Source organism: Schistocerca nitens, chromosome 1 (assembly GCF_023898315.1).
Source record: "Schistocerca nitens isolate TAMUIC-IGC-003100 chromosome 1, iqSchNite1.1, whole genome shotgun sequence".
Taxonomy (NCBI): Eukaryota; Metazoa; Arthropoda; class Insecta; order Orthoptera; family Acrididae; genus Schistocerca; species Schistocerca nitens.
Window position 1 is genome coordinate 993,014,221 of NC_064614.1, and position 17,820 is coordinate 993,032,040.

Below are 17,820 nucleotides of genomic sequence, written 5' to 3' on the forward strand. Positions count from 1 at the left end.
TGACACTCCTGATAATGACGTCATCCTGAGTAGTCCCCGCCTGGAGCTCCAAATGGGGGACTGTTTCACCTCCAGAATATTTTACCCAAGAGGATGCCATCATATTTAACCATACAGTAAAGCTGCAAGCCCTCAGGAAAAATTACAGTTGTAGTTTTCCCTTGCTTTCAGCTGTTCACAGCAGCACCACAGCAAGGCCGTTTTGGTTGATGTCAATCATCCAGACTGTTGCCCCTGCAACTACTGAAAAGGCTGCTACCCCTCTTCAGGAACCACATGTTTGTCTGGCCTCTCAACAGAGACTCCTACATTGTGGTTGAACCTACAGTATGGCTATCTGTATTGTCGAGGCACACAAAAAAGCCTCCCCACCAATGGCAAGGTCCACAGTTCATACTCATAGTTATGCCATCCTCCATTTTACAATGTATGGTAATGTTAAAACATGGCTAGATGCAGAGAATTTTACTTACCTCAGGCTTAGATCTGGAGATGCACATCTGACAATAGGACTTGGCACAGGAGGAACAACGCGGAAAGCAAATGTCACATAATTCTTCCATAAATGCATGTACATATCTCTTTCATTCACAGGTTTTTTTACTGTTGCCGATCCACGAAGTAGAGATGCTCGGTTATCGTTAACAGGCCTATAAAAACAAAATAGTGTACATCAACACAGAATCATGCAATCATAATTAGAATGAGACACTAATTAACTTTGAAAATGTTGATAAGCAATATTTGCAAATAAAACAATGAGGCTGACAGTATAACTCCTCAAGTGGCAACATTTTGTGTCCTTGAATGCAGTGACAGGTCAACATCTTAGCTATCTTGAATGCAAGTTTCAATTCATTAGTGGTATTCAGTGTCCATTCTGAATTTTTTCATGAATAAGATCTTACTTGTGGTTTACGAAAGTGAATGATGATAATTTTGAGCAACAGTTTTCAGAGTGATGTGGCAAGGACGATAATACCTTGTAAAAAAAAAAAATCAGGATATATTTACCTCTGTGCTAGCACCTACTAATAGCCCCTGTCTAGGATACTGGTGCACGGGTTCAACAGCTCTGAAGATAATTGATCATATTATTATTGGACTCGGGCTAAAGCATCTGGAGTCAGTGGCCATGTGTGTGCGAGTTGTGCTTTTGTGACTGTGTGTGTGTTTTCTATTTCAGAAGAAGGAATTAGTCCAACAGCTTAATCTTTATCAGTTTTTTCATTGTGCCTGTCTTTAACTCAATGTGCTGTCTATGTGGTGAGTATAAATCTATCCTTTCTATATTGTTGCTATTCCATACAGGGCTTCCCATTGTCAGAATATGATGAAAGTTATTTTACAAGTTAATGAAAGAAACATCACAGAAAAATTTTAGAAGGCGCTGATCATTTTAAAACTTTTTTTCTGCACAATAATATCAAATTCTTGCTGTGCAGTAATTATTAAATGAACTTCACAGTCACACAAAATTGCAAAATCTACTGCTTTATACAGTTAAAAAAATGAAATTCAAGCTACTAAACAAGATGGGATTATTTCAAGTATGCCCACTTGTAACCTCATTGTGTTAAACAACTATTTTCACAAATGAGCTAAATCATATGTTAGTAACTAACCAAATTACCTAAAAAGATGAGAGAAATAAATATAGATAGTAGGGGAAATGGTACATCATTCAGCCAAGCAAAACAAGACAAGTGAACAGGAGACAAAATGGATTTATTATCATAAAAGGTATGTTTTGACATCTTGCATTCACTTAAAACTTTACTCAAATTTTCTGGGGACTGTACCTTGGTTCCACATACTGATTATTCCTAACTGATGTTTTGTATACTACTATGCTGTACATCATCAGATGACTTGTAGGTAGGATGGTAAAGTCCGAAAGCTGTTAACTGAACAAGCACAATTCTGTGACTGATGAGCAAGTTTATGATCTCTCTTTGCAGACCACCCACTGAAGTCTGCTGCAATTGGAGGGGAAATACCAAGTCAAAATTATTAATATCTATCATCACGCCCTGAAATCTAGAAACTACTGACACAGACAATGCAGAAGCCTCTAATTTAGAAATTTGAGAGATAATACAGTTTTGCAGACAGACAGCATCCTCAGTTTCCACTAGCACCAGTTCCCCAGCTGCCTCAATCACCTTTCCATTTCCTGTCACTATCCTTATATCATCTCACTTAACCTCATGATACTCTTTGTTTCATCATACTCCTCTATGTCACTTGACCCCTCAGTCTACTTTTTTTTTTACCTTGCTATTTCATCTTGGGCTCTTATTAACAGCTCTCTTTATCCCTTTTTACTGTCTTATGAGTGGTCACCACCTATCCTGCATCCATGCCCTCCTGTCACCAGCTGTTTTCCTGAGTAAGCACTGTATCATAAGAAAAGTTGCCACTCACCATATAGCAAAGATGCTTAGTGACAGATAGGCATAACGAAAAGATGTCACAAATAAAAGCATTTGGCCAGTAAGGCCTTTGTGAAAAGTAGACTACAGATGCACACACAAACACACACTCATGCAAATGGAACTCACACACACATGACTGCAGTATCAAAACAATCGAGGCCTCAGTTGCCTCAGGCTGCAGTTCTGTGTGTGCGAGTTGTGTTTGTATGAGTGTGTGTTTGTGTCTGTAGTCTATTTTTCACAAAGGCCTTCCTGGCCGAATGCTTTTATTTGTGACATCTTTTCGTTATGCCTATCTGCCACTCAGTATCTTTGCTATAGGGTGAGTGGCCACTTTCCTTTTCATAATATCATTACATTCCATCCTGGATTTCTGGATTTTCTATTGTTTGATCTACTTAGAACTTAAGTTGAGCTTAATGTGATCAGACGTATTGAATAATGTATTTGAAGTTATGAGTTATTAATAACTGGATCTCTTTTCACCACTGGTGAAATAGTTGAAGCAATTAAGCAGATTATCACTGAAGATGTGCTCGTCATTCAGTAGCTGGAAATAGTGAGACACACTCTTATAGCATTACCCTGCCTGGAGACGAAGTCAAGAAGAATAAGTTCACGCACTGCCATGGTACAGAGTAGCCAGACCATGAAAACAAAACAAAAGGCAACCATATTTGAAGAACAACGTTAAAAAATAACTCAGATCACATCAGACTGACAGATCTGCCACACTGTGTTCCCTACTCATGGTGTTACAGTCAAGTCGCCTTACAAACACATGAATGGGAAACAACACTCTGCCTCACATTGCTTTTATCCACCTCTGTGGAATCACATCTGTCACCATATTATTACCTCCTATCATCCTGTTCCATCTACTCCTTTTCCCTTTCTTCTTTCATGTCCTTCCCACCCATTCCATTTGAGATCACTTCTCACTATAGATCAGATCAATCCACTAGTTAGACTGCTTCTCACAGGTGTAGTGCCAGTATTTCTTCCTCCTCCACTTACTCCTAGTGTATTCTTTATATTGTTATTTCATTTTCCCATATTTGTTTGTTTGTTCTTTTCCAATGTAATTATTTTGTCAACAGTTTTAACCTCTCACTGTGTACATGAAAAGTGCTCTTGTTGCCTCCATTTAAGTACTGTTCTATTTCCATAATCTTAAATACCAGAGCGGAAATTTCTGTTCCCAAGATACCACTATCCCATAATTAGTGCTAAGTTTTTTGCCACCATATAGTGAATGGTGGAAATTGTCTTGTACCACTACAAGTCATATCCTTTCCTGTTCTGCAAATGGAGCATGGGAAAAATGACTGACTGTATGCCTTTGCACAAGCCCTTAACCTGTCTTGTCTTGTCTTCATGGTCTTTATGAAAGAGACACAAACGGTGGGAGTAGAAATGTTCTGCTGTCAGTGCAAATGCCAGTTCGCTAAATTTTCTCAATAGCATTTCACGAAAAGAACATCGTCTTCCCTCCAGAGATTTCCATTTGAGCTATCAAAGTGTCTCCATAATATCTGCATGGAATCCAACTTGGTGGTGGTCCCAAACACTTGAGTAGTACTGACGAATGGATCACACTAGTGTTCTATACATGCTCATCTTTATAGATGAGCTATACTTTCCTCCCAATAAATCGAAGTTGTCCATTCACCTTCTCTGCTACCAACCATTCATGCTCATTCAATTTCATATCACTTTGCAATGTTACGCCAATACATTTAACATGCTGACTGCTACATGAAGCCATGAGAAAACTCACATTAGTCCACCTGCATGCCTTAGAAGTTCAATGGTACTGTGGTACAGCAATGCCAAGCTGACCTCCAATATCAACACTTACCCAATGCAGGTGTGTAAATATATTAGGGCCTATGTTTCTTATCGTGGTAGAAGATAATTAGATTTAAACTGTAATGCTTATTGACATTCATTCAATATGTTGAGTGGCAAATCTGTTTTGTCATGGTTATCATTTAGCCCACTAGATAGGATTTCATAGAAATTAGCTTGTTGCCTGAGATCTGTGTACATTACGACATAACAGTAGAACACTGTGGAACTGTTTGACATTTATACTCAGTCAGTTCTCAGAAGTCCTTGGTCTGGTGTAGACAACCATCTGTCTCTATTTAAATACATAAACATGAAAATGACAGTACAAGAGATGGTGGTGAAATTATTTGTGCCAAAAAATGTTGCTGAGGGTTGTGTTCTCGTCATCAGAGGAAGAGGAGGTGAATATTGAAGAACAGCATGATCCAAGAGGTGATCAATCAAAGTTTATACTTTTTACCTGCCGTGGGATTAAAATTAAAAATTTGAATATAATATCAAATGTAGCAAAACAAACCTGCTATGAACTAAATGTTCTGGAAAAACTGTTTGAAGAAATTGCTTAACAAACAAACTTACATGCATTGCAGTAATGAGAAGGTGGATGCTCCCAGCACTTGGGAAAATGGACAGTGAAAAACAAAAATGAAATAAAATAATTTTTTGGGCTAATTCTATGGATAGGATAATCAGATTACCATCCTTACAGTTATATCAGCCCATGCTCCTGTACATATGCAAAGAATTCTGAAAAAAATCATGTACAGAAACCTATGTGAAATATCACTGGGAGTGATACATTTTGCAAATAGCAAAAAGACTAACGGTTCCAAAAATTTGTCCAAAATACAACCACTTATAAACACTTTGGATATAAATTTTAAAACATACTACATTTCATCAGAAGATATACGTACCGATGCAGCTCTGATTCCATTTCATGGTCACATTATATTTGGACAAGATTTAAAACAAAAATACCACAAATATGGAATGAAAATATTTTAATATTTTTGTTGTGCTGTGGTCCTGGTTACATGTGTGCCATTCACGTATATACTGGGAAAACTTTGCAAAATGAAAATACTATACCACTGAAATTGTAATCTCTCTTTATAGAAGTTTACTCTGTATGGGACACATGCCGTATACCAACAACTACAGAAATGGTGGCCAAATGAATCAATAAAAATATTCATTTACTAAGAACATTACATTGAAATCAACGGGGAACTCCACAGCAAGTAGTACCAAAAAAGTAAAATATGTTACTGCAAAGGAGAATAAGAAAGGAATAACCAAATAAACATTTTAAAATGGAAAGATAATCATGACATATTACTTCTGTCAACAAAGCACTCATCAGAAATGGTAAACTTTAACATCTGATGGGAACCCAACATGAAAGCACAAATTGTAATCAACTACAACAGAGGAAAGACAGCTGTCGACTTATCTGACTAAGTGAATATCAATAGTCTGAATGTTCACATTTTATATAAAAATATCACCAAGAAGGTTACCAGTAACACCGCATTCAAGAAGAAATTACCCATCCACCTCACAAACTGCTGAGATCCAAGATATTGTAAACTATGCTACGAAGAAAATGTGAAACAATTTTAAAAACAAATGGCCATAAAATTTACTAAGGAACTTACCATATTTTATGGTACCTGTGAACCTTTTTATGTTTCAATAAATTCATTGAAACTTTTCGGTCAGGAAATCAATTACTTTTACTGACATTAATGATATAATCATCTAATAAAAATATTAAGTAAATGTTAAATACATTTTAAGTAATTACTTAACACAATATAATTTAAAACAATGTATTTTTCAACAATATTGTGAAAAGGAAAGTTGCTGCTCACCATATAGCGCAAATGCTGAGTTGCAGACATGCACAACAAAATGACAGTCACAAACAAAGCTTTTGGCCAGTACGGCCTTAATCAAAAATAGACGACGACGACGACACACACACACACACACACACACACACACACACACACACACAAACTCAACTCACACTGCAGTCTCAGGCAATTGACGCCACACAGATGTAATTTTTTTTAGTTTGATATGTATTTTACACCATCAGTCACTGATAGCTGACATGGCCTAAATGGAAAGTTTACTGATGTGGACTGAACAGAAAGCTCATTGTCAGTCACCAATGACTGCTGTGGCACTTAATGTGTAATCAATGTGACTGTTTTAAGCAGCATGTCACTAATATTGTATTCGAACATTACACAATAAGCTTTCCTAATCACCTGTGTTAACTAATTTTTATTTATTTATTTATTTTTTATTTATTTACTACTATATACATGAGTCACATGCGCTTTCTTTCAGCTGCTTGGGACTTTATGCTGGGCGAGGGACTTGCAATAAATGCAGGCTAAGTAAGGGGTCAATGCCACAGAGTACTCCCTGTAAAATCAAATTTGGTTTCCATCTGGACCTAATGACTTATTTGCTTTCAACACTTTCAGTTGCTTAAATTTACCAGGAATACTCATTATTAGCTTCTCCATATGGGAGTCTGACAGTCAAACAACAGTATGTCTATATAATCCTCCTTGTGTATGATTCCTTAAATATGAAATTTAAAACTTCAGTTTTCATTTTGCTGCTTTCTACACCAGGCTGGTTGATGAGTGACTGACAGTAAGTCTTCAATCCACTTAGGGATTTTACTTAGGACCAGAATTTTCTCAGATTCTCACCAAGATCTTTCAATAAGGTATGATGATGGAAGTCACTGAAGTTTTGTGCATCAGTATTTTTATAGACACATGAATTTATACTAATTTTTGCCCGGCAATATTTACATAGTCTTCAGCATTTCGCAAATTTAGTTGTTAAACCTCAGTGGGTCTTTTCTGTTCTTAATCTGCTTACGCAGCACATACTTCTCCAGAACCTGATTTATGATTAGTTTAAGCCTTTTCCTTAATTCCACTACATCCATCATATTGGAACTAAATTCATTGTGTAAGCAAAATGCAAAGTACTTACACACACACACACACACACACACACACACACACACACACACACACCGTACTTACGTTGGGTCGATAACTGTGAAAAGTGTATTGACTCTTCCAAACACAAATGGCCATGAATGCATTACAGCTGTTGGACATGTAGTAAGTACACGCCCTCTTTCCATGAACCCAAATAAGCATGTAGCCCATGGATCAGCACCATTTAAATTTAAAGAGGATGCCTTAATGTTATTTTCATCCTGTAAACCTGTTGTAAAACATACACATTAGTCATATCAAAATTATTTTGCAACTGTAATTCTGGATCAACTTAACTCCTACATATTCCAGGCATACAGGTAAATTCACAAAATGAAGATATATGTATAGAAAGAAACAATGCCGTTGGACACACAACCACATGAATTATTATTATTTAGAACGTGCAAATTACATTTCTGTTTCTATTTTAGTTACATTGAAAGTGTCTTCTTCAGAGTTCTCCATAAAAAATAAATGTGTACTTTCTCTTTTTAAGATATGTGGCATTTTGCCTTCAGGAACAGTTCTGCATGCACAAGTTTTTGACATACTACAGAGGACTACTAATTTCTTTCTGTTTGTTTGATGACACTATAAGTACATTGCATTTTTTGTAATTGGGCTCTTAAGAGTCTGTGTGTGTATGTGTGTGTGTGTGTGTGTGTGTGTGTGTGTGTGTTTTTTTTACAGTATCTGTTATAAGTTCAGAATGTAAAAAATGATGATTATAGTATAAAATCTGGGTTGTTACACTGCTACCAATAACTTAACACAGTACAGTTTCATATCTACTGTATGCGTTTTTGTATAAAAACATGGCAATATATTTCTGTTCCATATGTACTAAATTACCTACCAATTACTGAAATAATTAAATCATTTATAGCTCCTTGGCATTTCAAGTTTCAAACACATGCTTATCTTCAGATGGCTGCAACAATTTAAGGAGATAAACCAAACAATGGAAAATCCAGGATGGAGTGCAACAATATTGGAGAAGGAAAGTTGCTATTCAGCATATAGTGGAGATGCTGAGTCACTTATAGGCACAACAAAAAGATTCACACAATTATAGCTTTCGGCCATTAAGCCCTTTGTCAACATGTGAGGACAGTGACTAACTAAGTTAGTTAGTCAATGTCCTCACCCATCCAGCCTCCTCCCTGTTCCCATTCCAGCACTACACAGCTGTCATTTCACTGCCACACCCAGTCTTTTTCTCTCCTTTCCGATACTTCCCCCCCCCCCCCCCACTCTCCTGCCCTCCGTCTAAACTACAGCACTTCACTGTTCACCACCCCCACCATACTGTCTCTCCCCCTCCCCACCCCATCCTCCTCCTTACCCCCAGCCCCAGTCACCACTCCCATCATGCACTGGTGCTGCTGCTCACAGTGAGGTTTCAGTTGCCTGAGACCGCAGTCGTGTGTGTGTGTGTGTGTGTGTGTGTGTGTGTGTGTGTGTGTGTGTATTGTTGACAAAGGTCTTAATGGTCGAAAGCTATATAATTGCGTGAATATTTTTGTTGTGCCTATCTGCGACTCAGCATCTCCGCTATAGGGTGAGTAGCAACTTTCTTTCTCTAATATTGTTAAGGAGATAAATTATTGATCATTCTTTGCAAATTATTGAATGCTATGGTGCCCTAAAATGATTTTAAGTCTATAATACAGAAAACAAAAGTTGAAGATAGCTGAAACCAATGAAAATAAAAACACAAGATGTACAGTATGGTTCACATAATTAAAGTCAAATCTTTTAGTTCTTTCTTTGAAAATAACATGTTTTCACACAGCACAAAATCGATACTATGTCAATTTTCATTGTAACACTTGTTTCTAGCAGAATAAACACTAAATATCTAAGCCTCAAATACTGAGTGCGGCAACATTCACTCTTTCACGAAAGATACTTCATTGAAACTGTCGAATCCAAGCACTAACATGCGCATATTCTGCTAACTGGATATATAAATTAAAGAACCTTTTAGTGACTGTAACACTGTTATTCCCTGCTTAACAAATCATCCATGTTTAAATACAATTGAATGATGAGTAGTTGACACTGGCAAAATTCATTATCTGTGGAAAGTATTGTGTGCCATATTTTAGATTGTGACAAAACTTATTCTTATGTTGACATGCAAAGCAAATCAAAATCTCAATATATATGGCAGAAAAGCCAATATTCTGATGTTATGAAGTTATATTATATACATTATTACTAACTTCCATGCACAAGTATTGTGATCTGTCAACAAATGTAAATCAATGTAATCAAATTGAGAGTGCCATTACTATACACATTAGCACTAACCTGCTGTCCATGCACAAGAATTACGATCTGCTATCCACTGTAAATCAATATTTGATATTGAGAGCGCTGCTGCCTTTTCTGCCGGAGGTAGCATACTTAAACATTTTTCCAGAACCTGTGGGCAGCACTGATCAATAACATCTATCACAGGCTGGTCATCATCTGCACAACCAAGGCACTTCAGTAATGCTTTCACTTCTTTCAGTATATGTACTGCCAAGCGTCTTGGGTATAAACGACAATTGCACAGCATCACCAATGCAAAACCCTCTACCATGTGGAAAACATTTGATACTGGTTCTGCCTTCTGTGGAAAATGGCACAAAGGGTTACTAGGATTTCCTCAAATTATACACAACATACTTTATAACACAAATAAAATAAAATGTCTATTGCACAGTATTTGTTTTACAGTGACGTACCTAGAAGCATAGTTTCTCTGTTAACAGTAATTCAGAACAGGATAGTCTTATGCACTAAAATTCAATATTTAATGGGAAATATGTTTAGTGTAACGAGAACTCAATAAAAGAAGCACTTTATAATTAAATGTGTACCGTTACATTAATAAAAATGTATCAAATCTCAATGTCATAATGCATTTAAAATGTAAATAGATGTATCTCAAAAATTAAAGATATCAGACATGACCTACATGAAACATGAAAGCATGTCAAGTTCCAACGTTTATCGAACAGTGTGACAGATGTTTGGACACTGATATTCAGGGTGGTCAATAACAGTCAGAAAAGCTTTGCTGCAGGGTAGGTTCAGCTGAGAAATAGCTGTTTAGAAAAAAAATTCAATATATTGTGCCATTTCTGAATTAATTAGTATTTAATTTAGCCAATTGGGCCAATCAATATGCAAGTTCAAGCAAATAGCCAGATACAATTAGTGTCAGTTGTTGTAGATGATAGTGTACGAGACCATTTAGTCTTTAGCTCAGGTTTGATCCCTACTACTGCCCTACGTCCAATTTTTGTATCGCTCTCTTGTTCAGTTCTTTTTGAAATAAAACAAAGAACATGTTCCACAATACAATCTCTGGCAGGTCACTTGAATTTGTGTGCACAGTGGCCTGATTGGCTAACTTCAATACTAACTAATTTGGAAATGGTGCTTCATATTGAATTAGTTTCTTAACAATTATTTCTCTGCACAAACTACCTGCAAGGCCCTTACAAGCTTTTCAGACCACTTCTGACCACCCTGAATATGCTTGTGCCCTAACTTTCCACATGTAGGACATTAAAAAAATACTTTTGCATTCAGGTTAAAAAGGTATGGTAGAATTGAAAAGCTCTAATCTCTATCAACCATAATTTGGTCTACAGTTTCTTTTTTACAGTCTACAGCTTCTAAGTGACTGGCTTGAAGGCAATGCATGATTTCCTAGTGTAGTGTCGGCAGACTTGCCAACACTATGCACACTAATTGAAAGAGGCGGCCAAGATGCACGCGCTAACTCACGAAGGATGGAGTGAGGTCTGAAACAGGATACGTAATGAATGCTATAAAGAAAAGTACGTAGCTTCTGGAATACTTAACTTTAATCCATCCTTGTTGTATACATCGTTCTTGATGAGACATGCTTTATACGATAAGTATCAATTGCTATGTAAGGCTAATGGCGCCTTGCTAGGTCGTAGCCATGGACTTAGCTGAAGGCTATTCTAACTATCTGCTCTTCAAAGGAGCGAGGCTTCGTCAGTGTAGTCGCTAGCAAAATCGTCCGTACAACTGGTGTGAGTGCTAGTCCGTCTCTCGAGACCTGCCGTGTGGTGGCGCTCGGTCAGCGATCACTGCCAGTGGCGACACGCGGGTCCGACATGTACTAATGGACCGCGGCCGATTTAAAGCTACCACCTAGCAAGTGTGGTGTCTGGCGGTGACACCACACCTAGTTTACAAATTTCATCAGATGATAACATTTCATTGCTAGGTTACAAACTGTCTTAGTCAGCTGAAATTGCACTTAACATTGGAACTTAGATGACTTTTCCCTATCATAAAAACTTTACAAGTCTCAAGAACTCTAAAACTTTGCTCAATCTTTTCCTGCAGAAAGAACTTTCCAGTACTGGAAATTCACACCTCTACTAGTTTTATTTCTGTGTATTCATATGTTGTCACATGACTAACTGTATTTTCTTTCCTAGTTCTTTACTATTCAGTAATGTGAAGAAAATGTAGATGGTTTTTACCAATGGGTGTCTTGTCTGACATTGAAACAGAAGTGCCCCTAAAGATATACCTGTAGATTATGTGTCAGATATTTTAAAGTTAAAATAATAACCAATTATACAGGTGACAGTACTTCCAGTTTTTAAGAAAAATGAATGGTTGTGTTATTCTCCTTACCCCATGTTCTGTCTTCTTTGCTCCACCACCTAAGTCACGCATTCCTACCCGTGTTACTTCAGTTCCTGAACACCCTTCCTTTGTAGTGCGGACCAGAGCTAGTGTGTTTGGTGTCAGGGCATTTTTCCAGCTTGTTAGCAGCTGCAGGAGCATTCTTAAGCCATTGTCCATTAGCTGAGGAAATGTGTCCTGAACATCTCTTGCAAGAAACTGTGTAAAACCTGAGGAAATATTTTAAAGGTAATGGTCAACCTATAGAAACTCAAAAAACCATTAGTAAATATGGCTATCACACTCTAAATATCTAAATGTATCAATTAAAACTAAAATCATATTCTGAATTTTGTGCTAGAGCAAATATCTTGAACTTCTGATTTAGAATTCATAATTCTATGCAGGAGTTGCACATAAGCTTGCATAGGAAACATTTGGAATGCACTTGTGAATAAAGAGAGGTATGAAGCAATACAGAGGATAGCAGAATGTTTACTCTGAAAAAGCATGCTTTGGAGCACCTGCACTTGCATTGTGGATGTGGTGCAAATGTTCAAAAGTAGGATTCAGTTAAAATAACTGTGTCATTGACATTTTGGACTGACACAAAGAATGACTTCTCCACAACTGTTTCTCATAAAGCACCAGCTATTACAGTAAATGAATGCACACAACCATAAGTCAATATTTATTATAAATTAATAGCTATTTGTTTTTAACTTCCACTAGTGCTACCATTTCACAGGCAGAGAGGAAGAAGCCAAAGACCCATGCAACTGAACAGTAAGAAGAAATCCTAACAGAGGACCTAGAAGTAATGAGGAAGTAGTTTTGCAAATGGAGACTGCAGCCAAATGCCACCAAAAGGGAGTTTGCCTACTTCCCTCTAAATAATAAACTTGCTACAAGAAAACTTAACATGCAGTGTGAAAACACTACACTTACAATAAAAGACTGAAGTACCCTTGATAAAACCCTATCATTCAGAGAGCATCTAACATAAACAGTCGAAGAACTGAAAACAAGAAACAAGAGACATCACCATCCAAAAGCTATACGGTATAACATGGGGAGCATTAGCACCCACCATACATCCCTGTGTTCTGGATCTTGTCTTCTCAGTTGCTGAATATTGTGTCCCAGTTTGCCACACACAGACACACACACACACACACACACACACACACACACACACACAAATTAGACATCCAGCTAAATAACACCATGAGAGTTATTGCTGTTGTTATCAAAAGAACACCTACAAAATGGCTATCAATGCTAGGCCACAGTCCATCCCATTAAGTATGATGCATATATGCTCTCACAAATCATGAAAAAGAAAATCATGGATATAAAAATCTACAGATGAATGATGCAAACCATTACTGATTCTGTTATAGACATCCAACAATAAAAACTGCAAGGATTGCTGTGGGAGATGATTTAACCTTCATTAACACATGGGCTTACGAACTGACTTGATAACTGCAGTTCCGAGAGTTCCAAAAGCTGTACAGAAAATTGGGACAGAGATCAACATAAACATCGTTTCCGCCCTTTTTATTGCTCATGAAAACCACACGTTGCACGTTGTACCACCATACAGCGAGACCTTATGAGGTGGTGGTCCAGATTGCCACACACACCGGAACCTTTAGTACCTAGTAGTACGTCCTCTTGCATTGATGCATGCCTGTATTCAACGTGGCATACTATCCACAAGTTCATCTCGGCACTGTTGGTCCAGATTGTCCCACTCCTCAACGGTGATTTGGCAAAGATCCTTCAGAGTACTTGGTGCATCACATCATCCATAAACAGCCCTTTGCAATCTATCCCAGGCATGTTTGATAGGGTTCATGTCTAGAGAACATGCTGGCCACTCTAGTCGAGCGATGTCGTTGTCCTGAAGGAAGTCATTCACAAGATGTGCATGATGGGGACGCAAATAGTCATCTGTGAAGACGAATGCCTCGCCAATATGCTGCCAATATGGTTGCACTATCGGTCAGAGGATGGCATTCACGTATTGTACAGCTGTTGTGGTGCCTTCCCTGACCACCAGCGGCATACGTCGGCCCCACATAATGCCACCCCAAAACATCAGGGAACCTCCACCTTGCTGCACTCGTGGACAGTGTGTCTAAGGCATTCAGCTTGACTGGGTTTCCTCCAAACAGGTCTCCGACGATTGTCTGGTTGAAGGCATATGCGACACTCATCGGTGAAGAGAATGTGACGACAATCCTGAGCGGTCCATTCGGCATGTTGTTGGGCCCATCTGTACTGCACTGCATGGTGTCATGGTTGCAAAGCTGGACCTCACTGTGGACATTGGGAGTGAAGTTGCGCATCATGCATCCTATTGCGTACAGTTTGAATCATAACACAACGTTGTTCTGTGGCTGCATGAAGAGCATTATTCAACATGGTGGCGTTGCTGTCAGGGTTCCTCCGAGCCATAATCCGCAGGTAGTGGTCATCCACTCCAGTAGTAACCCTTGGGTGGCCTGAGCAAGGCATGTCATCAACAGTTCCTGTCTCTCTCTGTATCTCCTCCATGTCTGAACAACATTGCTTTGGTTCACTCCAAGACGCCTCGACACTTCCCTTGTTGAGAGCCCTTCCTGGCACAAAGTAACAATATGGATGCAATCAAACTGCGGTATTGACCACCTAGGCATGGTTGAGCTAAAGACAACACGAGCCATGTACCTCCTTCCTGGTGGAATGACTGGAACTGACTGGCTGTCGAACCCCCTCCGTCTAATAAGTGCTGCTCATGTATGGTTGTTTACATCTTTGGGTGGGTTTAGTAGCATCTCTGAACAGTCAAAGGGACTGTGTCTGTGGTACAATATCCACATTCAATGTCTATCTTCGGGACTTCTGGGAACCGGAATGATGCAAAACTTTTTTTGATGTGTGTAGTAATATGCCCTATGTCACCAAAAAACCACCAGGATTTGACTTTCAATTCAAAACATGGTCACAGCCAAACAGAATTAGGACCCGACATGGCAGATGTGCACAGGTTTTTACACAAGTGGGATAAGCAACAATCTCCACGACATTACTGCAGAGAATCACAAAGCATCAGACACATCACAGAATGCTCCACAAGATCATGCAATGGTAGAACTGAAGACTGTCATCAGATGTCATTCTATTATACAGCAACACCCAGCTACATAATGCTGTATCATTTCAACAACTTCAATGATTACACTGGGACTGATCACCAAATAACATTCTGCTTTTTCCAGATATGAGAATATGGTTGAACTGATGATGTTTTATCTCAAGAATGGAACTGAAGGTATTATGATAAGGTAGTTTGAAAGAATGACTGCAACCTTCTTTTCAAGAGAGAACAGCAAAGCTTGTACACCTCTATGAGAAATATATCAGTCAGTATGGTGAGTATTAGTATGCTGAAAAATAAACAATGCTTGTAGCATCTAAAATCCTTCCTAATATTCACTTTTATTTTTAACCTTTGTCCTATTGAAGGCTGGAATAAAAAGTAGACTAACAGAAAAATAAATTCATGACTGAGATAATGGAGCCTAGCACATGGGGGAAGAAGAGGTATTTATAGTACACACAAGCCAACCCAACTGATGCAGACAAACATGTTATGGGCAGTAGGAATAGCAACAGCCACTTCCTCCACAGGCCAGAACAAACTTTTCATTGAAGTGCAGGTAATGGATGAGCCATTAATCCTAAAAATCAACATGGGGGCTGCCATGTCCCTACTCAACTCACAGATGTACACCAGGCTAGGTTCCCCACCATTAGCATGTGCCGAGTGTCGTTTGGTAAGCTACAACAAACAGCTGGTGACAGACCAAGTGCCTTATCACAAATCAGATTACTTGTGTTCCATGTTTTTCCATCTGTTTGCTCCATGGTTACAAACAATTTCAGGCACACATCACCAACTAACTCTTTATCCGACCTCACTTTTTTTTTGGGCATGCTGGTGCCAACAGGTTTATACGACCAGGTTAACATGAAACTGGATCACTTAATGTCATTGGGACTGATTAAACCAATTCTCTCAAGTGAATTGGCTACACCCTTAGTGATCATAAAGAATCTGTCAAGTCAGCTGCAGCTCTTTCAAGGCCACTGTTAATGCACAGCCACTCATAGGCACTCACCCCCCGCCTCACCTGGAGGAATTGCTCGTAATATTGGTTGAGGGTAATTCTTTTTAAAAATTGAGTTGCTCGAAGTCTACCTTCAGATTCCATTGGACCAAGCATTAAAACAGTTGCTTGTCATTAATATGCCTTGTGGCTTCTATCAGTATCAACAGCTGATGTTCGCTAGTGTGCCTTCCATCTTTCAACGTTTTTTTGAGAACTGGTTACAAAGGTTGTCCATCATTGGATCAACTGTCTTCATGATACTATTGTGACAGGTGCTACCATGGAGGATCACATATGTAATTGTTTTTTGTTTACTGTTCTACAGACCACAGGCCTCAACTGTAATCTCATTTCTTCAGCCTTCCAGTGTTTATTTGGGTGATGAAATTTCATGGCAGGACATGCACCTCATGAAACAACATGTTGCCATCATTGCAACTTTGTCCTGTCTGCCTAATCAATGAGAATGTCAGACATTCTGGCAAAGTGGTGCCCTATTACAAGTTTATTCTGAGAGCAGTCACTCTTGCCCAACCATTACATCTGTTGCTTCGGAAAACTGCTCCTTTTGGTTGGTCTGCAACCTGTGATGTGCTTTTGTGTAGCTTAAGGATAGTACCTGTTCTGTGCCATGTCTCACAACATTTCAACCCAGGAAGCATCTGGTCCTGGCCATGGACGCATCCCAGTACAGGGTGGGGGCAGTCCTTGCCTATCATCATTCAGATGACTCTGAACAGCCTACTGCCTTTGTGTTGAAAAAATCAACTTGGTTCTGCAACATTATTCTCAGGTGTATTCTTGTATGGTGCAAAGTTTTTTTTAATTACTGACCATAAGGCCTTGGTTTCCCTGTTTCATTTGTCAATATCCTTGCAGAACAAAACCACTCATCATCTTCAGGGTTGGCCTCTGTTTGTGTCCTAGCACAACTATGAGATTCATTTTCATTCCATGCCACAATATGCGATAATAGATGCTCTGTCTTAGCTCTCCAAGGTCCCTAAGCACTCATTTGACCATGAGGCACTGCTCTGTTTTCAAGTAGATATGGAGGTGAGGCACATGGCAGATGGCTTGCCCATCAAAATTCCTGTACTGCCTCTGTTGTGGTGGTGAATCCGGTGCTCCAGCAGGTCATAGACATGATACAACATGGATGGCCGAACTGTCTGTTGGGCCAGGCATTGGACCCACATTGGAATTTTTATGCACTGCGCCACCACCTCTCCCTTTCAGATGGCGTTAGTCTGCTGTCAGCAGAATGGTTCACTTCCTGTATCATGGTTCCAGCAGTTCTGTGGCAGGAAGTTCTCTGCTTATTTCATCATGGCCACTGGGGAACCTCTCACACAAAACTTTTGGCATGCCACCTTGTGTTTAAGAAGGCCATCAATTGGGAGGTGTTTGGGTCAGCACGCAGTGCCATGGACTGTGGACTTTTTCTTTCTTTGCCATGGCCAGCTCCTAGACAGCCTTGACAAAGAGTCTACATTGATTTACTGGTCCTTTTTGGACACTTCTGGTAATTGGCAATTGATGCTTTTTCTCTTTTTCCTTATGTTGTTTGTTTCCCATCTGCAACACTGGAGGTGACTGTGAAGGCCCTGTCGAAGATATCCTCCATAGAGGCTTATCTTACACCCTGAT

The 17,820-nt window shown here is 39.0% G+C and overlaps 1 protein-coding gene across 1 annotated transcript in view; it reads right to left on the minus strand.

Moving 5' to 3' along the window:
* The window catches only part of LOC126195200 (protein furry), a 1,217,589-nt gene that overhangs the window by 1,125,905 nt on the left and 73,864 nt on the right, over window positions 1-17,820 (minus strand). Inside the window, exons 15-18 of the mRNA XM_049933718.1 lie at window positions 12,017-12,237; window positions 9,653-9,959; window positions 7,376-7,562; window positions 474-650 (exon numbers count right to left, since the gene is read on the minus strand). Coding sequence (XP_049789675.1) covers window positions 474-650; window positions 7,376-7,562; window positions 9,653-9,959; window positions 12,017-12,237 — 892 coding nt within the window. The remainder of the gene's footprint in view (window positions 1-473; window positions 651-7,375; window positions 7,563-9,652; window positions 9,960-12,016; window positions 12,238-17,820) is intronic.